We start from the raw sequence: 11,435 nt of genomic DNA on the forward strand, positions 1-11,435 counted from the left end.
CTAGTATCCTGGCTTGCTCGAGGCTGCCGTTTTCTCTGACAGTTTCAATCAAAATTAGAAATGCTACTCTGGGAGACTGAGATAACTAATAGTGCTGCCTGTTGTGCAGTTAGTTTCCGAAATACTTTTTTATATCCAGGTTCTTCCTTTTTGCTGCCATCCTCCTCGCCTCCTTGCAGGTCCTCGCAGCGCAGGCTTGCAGCTGCTAAAACTAAACAGAGCTCCCTGAAAGGCACAGCCAATCACATTGGCCATATTTGTCACATGAGGCAGGACTCCAGTAGAGAACGTAATTTAACTCTTTCTGCACCGCTGGCTGAATGAGACGTTGACGGATCGTTTTTTTTTTTAAATCGAGTTTGTTTTTCTTTACTCGAAGAGATCAAATTATTGGTGGGGACAATTGAATAATCGCTGGATATTGGTGGGGACATGTCCCTTCCGTCCATGCCAAATCTACGCCCTTGCTCAGAACAAGAAATTTACCCCTTTCCTGCCGTGATCATTTTCCCCAAAGGATTTTAACTATTTGTGTCGCAGTTCAGTTTGCCTCAAAGCAGTTGCACTATTTAAGGAATAGGAAAATCCAACTATGTTTGTCTTGACTGAATATTAGTAACATTATTAAAAAGTGACATCATGACATAAAAAATACATAACAAAGGGCATATTTTACAACTTCACGGTTTTGTATGTTGTGTATCTATATATTATGTGACATGTCATTCAGCTAAACATGTTTTACTAGTCTGAGAAAGAAAACAGTATTCCGTTTAAGGATCCCCTCTGTGTTATTATCATAGTTCAGGCTAATAATAAGTAAGAATAGGCCCCTTGTCTTCCAGAGCAGCAGGACTTTGAAGTTTCCTGATATCATTGAAGGCAGCATGAAGCTGAGTGGCAGACATGCTCCTCACGCCCTCTCCTCTTTCTTGCAGGGTAAAAATAATGACAAACTGTTGACATGTGATGTGACATATTGTGTTACTTAATGCGTTAATGAAAACATGCGTTTTAAGGTTGTCTTTATTTTTTAATAAAATTAAATCCAAAGCATGTACAGTGTTTTGCACACAAATGTGATGGGCAACATAAAATGCACGACAAGGAAAATGTATACAGAGTTTTACCTGATTATGTCATCAGTATAACAATCAATACAAACAATAAGATCTCAGCTTCAACTATCTACCTGCACTGCACATCTCATTTAAAATCACAAAGCATTTAAACACTTACACACAAGCAGTGCATTTATATTCTATATAGGCCAACTGAACAAAAAAAGTCTAAACTGTTGCATAAAGAATACACAAAGTAAATGGGAAAACTTCAGAAACAACTTCACACTTTTCTGAATAATCTGATACACTATGGACAAAAGGCACATTATAGTCTCACAAAATTAATTATTTTGTGCTCATCTGAAGAGCTGACATCAGCTTTCCTTAGCTTAAAGTAAGGTGAAATTACATTATTATAACATAGGCAGAACTACAATTTAACTGCATTGTTGTAATATTAAAGCCATGCTGTAATTGAGCACTAAAAGAAAATAACACTATTATATATAAATGGATCTATCTAACATCTCAGGGGAAAATATCTCTTATTTTCAAAATTCATTCATTCATTTTTCCCTGAGAGAAAATGCCACTCTGTATCTAAGTACATAAACAGCCACTTATACCTTAAAAAACATTTTTGAAATCCTAAAACCTCAAAATATTAATTAGTAATACCTGATAGGTCTCGATGATGAAATTGAATACATTTTGGTTGTCTGTTATGGTTGCAAACACAAATTTAGATGCAGAAGTCATATATTAATAAATGTCAGGTAATGCCCTTTAAAGACAAACAATAATGGAACAGTTTGAATCTGCAAAGAAGTGGCATCACTAAATAAAATGTGACTATGAACGGTATGGTGATGTTTGTGGCAGTATGGATCCATCCTACTCATCCTCCTCAAATGTCACTTTGGCGTCATCAGCGTCCAGCTGCAACACATGCAGATCAGGTTACAACAAAGAAATGTACATATGAAATGACACGAAGAGCTACATCTGAAAAATATAGATAAGCACTTACACATTTCATTTCCATGGCAGAGAAGAGCCTGCCAGTCATGAGCATGCGCAGAGGAACGGTAAGAATGAGAACAAAAGGCAGAGCCAGAGAGAAGCTGCTCATCTTCACCGCCCAAAGTACACCCAGGCACACGAGCTGGATCAGAGTGAACAGATGCATTCGCATGGTACTCACCTGTACAAATGACAAAAATAAGAGTGAGAAATGCACTAATTGACAAGCTATTTGGTAATTATTACACCATTAGACTTGGATATATAAGAAAAAGCAGGATGGGATACATAATCTAATGCAAGGAGCTGTGAACCATTGGCTGTTTTTGAAAGTACCGTTAACAGGTCTGGGAAAGTGAGTAAAAATGAAAGCAAGGTAAAAAATGATCACAAAGATATACAACAAAAGACACAAATGTGAGGCACAAAGCTACAAAGACATGCAAAAAATAGCAAATAGATTAAAAATTGTAAACAATACTAAATACTTTTTGTGCTCTGAGGAAAACTGTCTAACACAGTGAGTTAGCTTCAAAACATGAAGGTGTACGGCATGCAAATTTTTATGATTAGCTGATTAGTGTAAAATAAACTGTATTGTGCTGAATAGATACCCTGGTGGCATAGGCATCAGGGGGATGGTATTTCTTGGGAGTAATGAGCAGAAGGATCCTGTCCCACATCTGGATTCCATTTAGAGAAGTGATACCCATATAGAGGAAGATGCCAAACAAGGCTGTCATTGGAATCATCTTCAGAATAGGCTCCATGTAAATAGAAACTCCTGAAAATTGGCATGAGAGGTAAAATGGTTATTTACTCTGACTCTGAAGTGCCTGCATCATTGCTGTAGATGGCAGCACCTACCAATCATGATGGCCACAATCATGCCGCTGACCCTCTGCTCAATCACTTTCTCTATCTCTGGTTTGGGGCCCTTAGACATGACAGTGAGAGCATTGGCATGGGTGACAGATCGCACAGTGGCAGCACTCAGCCAAGGGACTCCAAAGATAGATGCGATTCCTCCCATGGTGACCAGGATGAGAAGGTCCCAGTGGAAACCCGACCCTTTTATCATTTTCCTTTCCGCTTTGCTCACAATCAGCCTGGGATTCCCAGAGAACATTGAAAACAGAGATTTCTTAAATATTTTCTTTTTAAGTAGTTGAAATCACAAAAACTAATACTGTATTCGTTTAAAGTGTCACTCACGTAGTAATTTGGGACTCAAGGAAGATGAGGATGAAGACAAGCACTGCAGGTATACAGCTGGCACCTATCATCCAGCCGGGGAAAGGCTTCTTTTCTCCCATGGGATTGATAAACCATCCCCTCACCGTGGGGTTAGTCACTTCAATACCTTTTGGCACAACCAGTTTCTATGAGAAGACAGAGTGATGATGCTAATTAGAAAGACAGTTAAAGGTAGATTCTTTTTTTTTTTTTTTTTTTTTTTTTGCCTGTCCCGTTTGGCTCTTTTGCCCTCAGAATTGTTGTCTAAAGGCAAAGAAAGATGCCCAACGGATTTACTTTACCAAACTGACCATCCCAGCCTTGCCGTAATGGTCCATTTGATTCACCTTTTATTGTTTATTTTATTTTCACTTACTGAATACGGGACAGACTTGACTGGGGGAAAGAAGGGGAGAAAGAAAGAGGGAAAGAGAAACAGCTGAGAAGAGGGACGGGGGAGAAGGGCAAAAGACAAAAACCAACAGAACGGGCAGAGAAAAAAAAATGCATATATCAATCACCTGGATCACCTCCTGAGAAAGAAAAAAGAAAGCAAGCAGAAGAGAACAAGAGTAATAGAATAAACAACATCACAATGATATATGGGAATATGACAGTAAATACTAAATGTTAAACATTATTGTGCAGCACATAAGATCAACAGAACACAGTGTGCTTTGAGGTAGGAGCCAAAAAGGGTGTAGTTTGTGGGTGTGATCACCCGTGTGTACACCTGTGAGCATGGACGCGCTTGTTTTTTGTTTTTTTAAAAGGTTCCTTCATGTAATAATCTGCTAGAGGGTGTGGGGGGGCCACAGCCCCGTCCTCCAGGGCGTGAAGCAGGTATGGAGGAGATCAAAACTCCAGACATCCAGAGGCCCCCAGAACACAAGAGACCAAGGAAGACCAACAGAGGGGCAGCTGCGCCACTGTCCCGGAAAGAGCTGAGGAGAGTCCCAGATGAGGGCTCACTCAGCAGCCGCGGAGCAGAAGCCAGGGGGAGTTGCAGTGACGCGCCCGTGAGCTCCGCCGGCAGCCAGCTGCGCCTGAGTGACCGAGCCCCAGGCCGAGAGGCCGGGGGCACCCCACCTCCGAAGTGGCCCGAGCGAGCCCCAGGCTCCAGGCCCCGATAAGCGGCCGCCAAGGAGTGAGCCGGTGTGTACCTGGACGCCCATCCCCGGACACAAAGAACCACCAACGCACCGATGTCTGAGGGGGTCCGCCACTGGCAGGGGAAGTGGTGGTAGGGGGAGATAGGCCTCCAAACCTTGGAGGGCCTGAGATGTCCCCAGAGAGGTGGCGCCTGACACCCAACCTGACATATAGACACAGACATACAGGCACACACAGATACAAACATCCATTCCCACCCTCATGCTCTCAAAGGTAGATTCTTTGGACTTCCATCATACATTTTGAGAACTGTTTGGATTCATAAAATTCATGCTAATGGGACAGACGTGGAGGGGGCAAGTTATCTTGCTTTCTCTCTAAGGGTTAGTTTAAAAAAGATAAGTTTAAGAATGCTAAACATGTGACATTAGAAAGGGTTTTGATTTGTCTTTGAATGTAGACACAGCTCTAACTGATCTCAAGAAAGGCACATTTCCATCTAATTTAGGGAATGTTTAAAAGCTCTGCACCTGATCACCATATAGGTGTAACTGGGTTAGAAACACTGAGCGTGTCAGATATGTATTTGGCTTGTGATTATTTGCACACAAAGACATGGATACTTTTTAAATAAATATTTTTTATATGCTCATTTCCACAACACTCACCTGAGTGTAAGCATCTTCAATGCTGATATCTACTGCAATCATGAAGAAAATAGCAATGGGGACTCCGAAATCTCCAATCAAACGACGAAGCTAGTAAGAAAGAGAGCAAAGGACACAAAAAGGTCAGATTCTCAGCATCTAAATAAAGTGTTGAGTTGGAAAACTTCTCCGTTCAAGACTTGATCTTACCCAGCCAGGAAGGAAATGGCCATTCTTAAATTGACGGAATAAGCATGCAATGAAGAAGCAGCCAAACATCAGGCACATAGAGAGCAGGGCAGTGTTGGGGTATGCCCTTTCAATTTCAACAGTCTTAACTGTTACATTTCCATCTGGATGAATCTCAACACGCTCCGTCATGACTGGGTGGAAAGGATTGTCCAGTGTATCATTCAGATATTCATAGTTCAGGATCAAAGGATGGGTTTTGAAGATCTGAAAAAGAGAAGGAATAGAATAGAATAGACCTTTGTAGTCATTGTACATGTACAACGAAATTATGAGAAAGTACAAGAAGATAAAGCAAATAAGACAGTTAGAGAAATCAAATTAAACCTTGAAGAGCTTATTGAAGGTCTCGTAGATGAAGATGAGAGAGATGAGGATGGAGAAGATTTCTTGGGTGAAGCGGGAAATGTATCGGACCAGGAAACTGCCCTCCATTGCCACGATGAGAACCACGATCACTATCAGCCACATACCCACCCATATGCGGCCTACGATGTACTCAATACCCTGCATCTTGCAGAACTGTTAAAAAAGGAAAAAAGGAAAGGAAGTTTTAAAAGTAGCCTTTAAGAAACTTGAGTTTTTGAGTTCTAACATGCAACGACTTTTACATACAACGAAAAAAGCTTCCTCAAACACCAGCAATGGTCCGGAAAAGCCGATGACAAGGACTGGCTGGGCGGCAATTAAACAGAAGAAGACACCCTGGGCGGCAGTGGAGATCATAAGCTCTGACACGCCCATCATTTTTTCCGTTTTGTCAGCTGGGTGCACACAATAAGGATGAATATTAATGAAACAAAGCAAATTTCTAAAACGAGTTAAGAATGCAAAATCACACATTTCTCTCTATGTCGCTCTCTTTTACCTAGAAGCCCTCCGAAGGTGATGGCTGGAGAAAGGGCAGCGAAGTAAATAAAGATGACGGCAGCAAGAACCTGAGGGTTCACAGCATCTGTGAAGTCGCTGATGTAGTGGCGGTAACGGCGCTTGATATCCTTCACCATGCCACCAAAAGGATAGCCCGTTCGGGCCAGAGGATCCTCCTTCGGCCCCGGTGGAGGTTGCAGAGCTAGAGAAACAAACAAATCAAATACATTTTATTTACTGCCAAAATCCTTCAGTTCTTCCTTATGCACGAGATTCTTTTAGTTTTTTTGTGTCCATTTTTTCTTTTTCTGTTACTGTGTACAATAAATTTAATCTAAAGGATCTATTACTCCCCAAACCTCATTGGCTCATTTTGCTGTTGTAGGTGTTGTAGATATCTCTTTTTAAACGCCAAATAGGAGCTTCTTATTTTAGTTGTATGCTGACCTTTCACCCTTTCCCCAAAGGTAAGACGGGGGTCAGTGGAACGGAGTCTGTCACTCAAGAGTTTTTTCTGGAAGTCAATCACCGGCTCCAGCATTGCCTTATCTTGGATCTGAGTGGGTGGAATCACAATGCTGCAGTCCATGAAGTCAGCGATGGCATCTGTGATCTCTTTTGAAGTCTGAGCCAAGTGAGCTTCCAGGCAGAACACCTGACATAGAGACAGATATAAGTTTTTATTCACCTGAAACCAAACAAATGAGGTGTCCTTTATTTTGATTAAACTGCGCAATTTCTACAGAGGCATGTTTCCTCTTCTTGCTCACCCAGTCGGCCAGCAGAGCACCCATGGCACGACCGCTTTCACTGTAGTTGATTCCACTGTGCCCGGGGCCCACCAACAGAAATATGAAGCGAACAGGGATAGAAGACTCCAGGACAGACTCCATCACTACAGAGTCACTCAGCCTGGCGAAGGCCACCGCTGGTTTCTGCAGGAAGTCCAGTTCACCTGTGAGAAACATGCACATTTTGATATATCTGTTCCAGAACTAGGTACAAAAACTGAAGATAAATGAATGGGAAATCAGGAAAAGTTAGGCATACCTGAGAGGACAATTGAAGCCTCTACATTGTCAGAGCTGTCTCTCTGCAGAGAGAACAAGTAAAGTAGTAAAACATGTAAACTCTGCTTCACTGACAATAAATAAATAAATACACATATAATAATCTGCATAACCTCCCCCCAAATTTGTACCTTTTTCGTGACAGAAAAGGTCTGCATCTGAATATCACCAAAGGGAGTGACCACAGGTCCCTCAGTTTGACTGGAAGGACAAATCAAATGAGCAGTCATGTTTAAGAATTTGGCATCTTGCAAAAGAAATATGTTGTATGGGTTACCTGCGTTTCCTCAGGAGAACTCTCATCAGGTCACCGTGATCACTGGAACGGATCACATCCTTGTTCAGCATTTCATCAACCATTTTCTCAACCACAGCAGACAGATTGCTGGCATTCATGTCAAGGATAATAGCACCTGGGGAAATGTAACACAGGTTTTAAAGTTTGATTTTATTCAGATATAAACAGTGATTTGTGTATACGTTAAGCTCCATACTCACCTGTACTCATGGCCTTGCGGACGTGGAGCAGGCTGGTAAAAGTGAGATAGGAGACATGAGAAGGACCCCATTTTCCTGTGGCCTGGTTAAAGTTTTCCTCGTAGCCCACCCAGCGGCCAGTCTCCTGCCAGATGTTTCCCTCGAGCTCATTCAGCTCCACATAGGCCTATGATAATTCAGTGTGATTAGTTCATTTCATTGGTGAATTTTAATAATGGATTTGAAACACTAAAAACTGTAAACTAACTTGGGCATCCCCTCTTGTTGTGGCATTGGTATTCAGGTTCAGAAACGCTGAAATAAAAAGACAGAGGTGTGATTTGTACGTAGGTATATAAAATCAAACCACAACACAGAGAAAACACAGACTTTAAGAAGACTTTACCCTCTGAATTGGTGGGAATGACGATGGGCTTCGGAGATGGCTCATCCTCTTCCACCTCCTCCCTCCCCCTTTCAAGGTCAAAGTCATCACTCTGACCTGGTATGGTCCTAGTGATAGCACCAAAGGAAAACACTATTTAAGATCAGGGATCATCATGAATTCTGCTCAAAAACACCTTCTGACATCACATCAAGTCTTACAGGCAAGTCGTAAAGACAAGCAGGCAGTTGATCTGTGATTAGATATAAATTAAAAAAATTACATTGCCTTATCTGTGTTTTTAGAGAGATTAACTTTGAAGTCAGTGATTGCATTTAGCAAAGTAAATATCTTTCCTTGATTAAATCAGTCAAACCACTCACACAGTTAGTCTGTCATTAGTGTCATTCTGAAAATGGCCACAAGATGGCAGGCTTGCTCAACTAATTTGTTAGCTGCTTTGTAGCGTAACGATGATTGGCTGTGTATCTCATTGCTGACCTATAAACTTAAACTACCTCTGCTACCCGGAATTCATGATAATTAAACATTTGTCAGTGTGCGAGCTTTTGTAAGAGGCATCCAGACCTCTCTTTCCTACATGACTTAAATCAAACATAATTGTAAGCTGTGGCTATTGAGAGCAGCCCAACACGCTGTTAGGCAGGCACTATAATTGTAAGCAGCTGCCCATGTATTACACCCAGAAGGTATCTCGCAATATACAAATGTCTCTTTTTGATATTTTTCTGACCATCTGATAAGCATCATTAAGTTTATGTGCTATTCTGTTGCTAAACTGCGATCAAGTAAATGTGGATGTTTTCACTTAATGCAGCTGACTACTGCTATTGCTGTATCTGAAAACCTAAACAATTAGCCAAAAGAGCCTAAAAGCCTCATAGCCTAACTTTGTGATGGAAACTTAACAGACAAAATAGTTTGATTAGAACTTAACCTAAATACAGTCATGGAGGAAGTTGTTGGGGCAAGAGTATGCTCATTCTCATTTGAGGGCAGGGAAGGACCCACTTATCTTATCAGAGACACCACAATTTCAACATAAACATGGACTGCAGTTTTGCTTAACGACGCCAGGAGGAACTCACAGCATCACTGGAGAAGGGAAGGCTGAGCCATTGTCTTCATACGACATGTCACTGCCCTAGATATGAGCAAAGTTGTAAAAGAAGTCATTGAAACAGCTGGATGAAAATGGATCAAAAAAAGTGACATAGATTTTAGATGGATGAATGGATGGATGTAAAATCACAAAACAAACAACCTCCTCAAAAGTTAAGTTGTTTTCCATGGATGTTGGCTTATCTGTCCTCCCAGTTTTCAGATACTTTCATGCATTCCCTAAGGCAGAGGATGAATGAACATATAATTAAAAACACATGGGATAACTAATAAGAAATAACAACACCTCACTATGGACTAAGTGCAAGACAGGTGTTTTATCTGTTGGGATTTCTGGCATACTTTGATTCCCTAAATGATCACAGTAAAACCTGCTTTGATCTTTTTTAGGGAGTTTCAATGAGGAATCCATCATATATCATCCTCGTTCGTCAGCAGAGTTGCAGCTGAGGGCAGATAATCAACCAGCCGTTAAGAATATGAACTACGTTACAGCTGAAAAAAAGGCCCTACAGTCTTATCTCTGGGTTACACCCTTCAACAAGACACATCTCTTATCCTCAACAGCACTACAGTAATAATTTTCAAATTTTGGACTATTTGGTATTGAACCATAAGTTATAGAAAAATATTATAAATCTAACTGAAATTTTTTTGAGTGTAGTGTATTTCAAGTTTTCAAACAAACGAACAAGTCTTGCACTTTTGGTATAAATGGCAACCGAAAATATTTGTTGTTGGACACCTAAAAGGTAGAAAAATAAAGGTTTCACATTGCAAATCTACTCTATACCAGATTCGAATAATGCTTTTGCAATTCTTGGAACAAATGACATTAGTTAGTTTAAGTCTTAAGAAGGCGTTGTCATTTGCTGATAAAGATATTTTTCCCGGCACTGAAAATATGCAGATTATTAAACATATAGTCAGAATAAGCAGTAATATATATTTTAAACAATAATAAAAATCTAAACATTTCATGCATGTTCTATCATGCATTCAAATTAACAACAAAAAGCGGAAAATAAAGCAACAAATATAAACAACAAATTTTTTCTTTAACAAGATTACCAGAAAATTACTCAAGCAAATGAATTAATTTCACTCTAAACTTCTTACAAACATGTCAGAAACATAAAAAGCTTGACTCTATGTTCCTACTGGAGTACATTCCGATATCCATCCTGTTTGACCCCTTCCCTGTGGATCATTAATGCTAAAAAGTGTGAACCCTACAACAGGAGGTAACACCCCTACCTGTACACAGGTACTCCTACCAGGTTTCCAGCACAGGAAATAGGCCGATCACAGGCCGAGCCGTTCTGTCAGCTTCAACAAGCCCGGCGACAAAATGAGCCAGAACAAGCGAAAAGACAAATACAGCAAGAAAACTAGAGTAGCGGGAACACCCATATGAAACTACGTCGACCGTAAGAGGTGCAGTACCCTCCTGGTCCTCTGGTTGGCTGTTGGGGCAACCTGGCAAGGAATGGGTGGGGGGTGATAGAGACAAACATGGCTATCAGCCTTAGACACCTTGACATAGGGATATCCCAACCCTAATTTGGACGATCCGCCCTCTCAGCATGAACCAAGTCTGGACAGGGACAGCATGAAACAGCAAGCTGTACTTCAGCTTGTCGAAGGAGCACACATGGGCCAAAGAGGGTAAAGAAGGGGGCAATGTACAGTATCAAGAGCAGAGCATCCTACTACGTCAGTTTGTTTACGTACTGGGGATTCCCTCAAATTAGGGGTTGGGTGAGTGATGTGATGGGAACACATTAAACTCAACTTTTTTTTCGGTTACAGCCTTCAAGCTCACCTGGTTTGTCCCTCGAACATGTCATGTGGTATCAACAGGGTGAGACATCCTCAGCAGTTGCCTGGCGGTGGAGGCTGGTAGCTGGTGATAGATAAGCCACACATGGATGTGGCTAGACTGAGAAAAAGTGTAAAACAGATGAATAAAGACACAAAAACAATAAGAGCAACATAATTTTTTTCAAAACATGTGATAACAGCTTGTGGAAGAGCACTGCTAATGAGAATTTACTGCAGTGCAAGTCCAAAAACAAGTGCAGTTATCAGTCAACACACAAAGTAAACTGACCGTTTTCCTGTTCACAAGTCTTCTGGGGGTAAAACCAACCATACA

At 41.1% G+C, this 11,435-nt stretch overlaps 1 protein-coding gene across 2 annotated transcripts; it reads right to left on the reverse strand.

Moving 5' to 3' along the window:
* Positions 1–1,008: 1,008 nt before the first annotated feature.
* slc4a1a (solute carrier family 4 member 1a (Diego blood group)) lies at positions 1,009–10,706 on the reverse strand. Of its 2 annotated transcripts, XM_086289927.1 has the most exons (22): positions 10,535–10,706; positions 9,420–9,496; positions 9,244–9,299; positions 8,156–8,262; positions 8,018–8,064; positions 7,771–7,936; positions 7,550–7,685; positions 7,404–7,473; positions 7,253–7,295; positions 6,973–7,157; positions 6,650–6,857; positions 6,201–6,404; positions 5,948–6,096; positions 5,660–5,854; positions 5,294–5,539; positions 5,105–5,194; positions 3,845–3,856; positions 3,303–3,469; positions 2,955–3,196; positions 2,702–2,871; positions 2,095–2,268; positions 1,009–2,003 (listed from the first exon to the last, which is right to left on the reverse strand). In XM_086289927.1, the coding sequence occupies exons 2-22, from the start codon at positions 9,444–9,446 to the stop codon at positions 1,959–1,961; spliced, it is 2,739 nt and encodes a 912-aa protein (XP_086146053.1). In that variant the 5' UTR covers positions 9,447–9,496; positions 10,535–10,706; the 3' UTR covers positions 1,009–1,958. The 2 variants fall into 2 exon arrangements, with proteins under 2 accessions (XP_086146053.1, XP_086146054.1); XM_086289928.1 differs by lacking the exon at positions 3,845–3,856 and having other exon boundaries at positions 10,535–10,705.
* Between the last annotated feature and the right edge of the window lie 729 nt (positions 10,707–11,435).

Source organism: Aulonocara sp. 'chitande type north' Nkhata Bay, linkage group LG4 (genome assembly GCF_057382095.1).
Source record: "Aulonocara sp. 'chitande type north' Nkhata Bay isolate Kocher_YH1m ecotype deep benthic linkage group LG4, A_spYH_male_GT1.1, whole genome shotgun sequence".
NCBI classification, from domain to species: domain Eukaryota; kingdom Metazoa; phylum Chordata; class Actinopteri; order Cichliformes; family Cichlidae; genus Aulonocara; species Aulonocara sp. 'chitande type north' Nkhata Bay.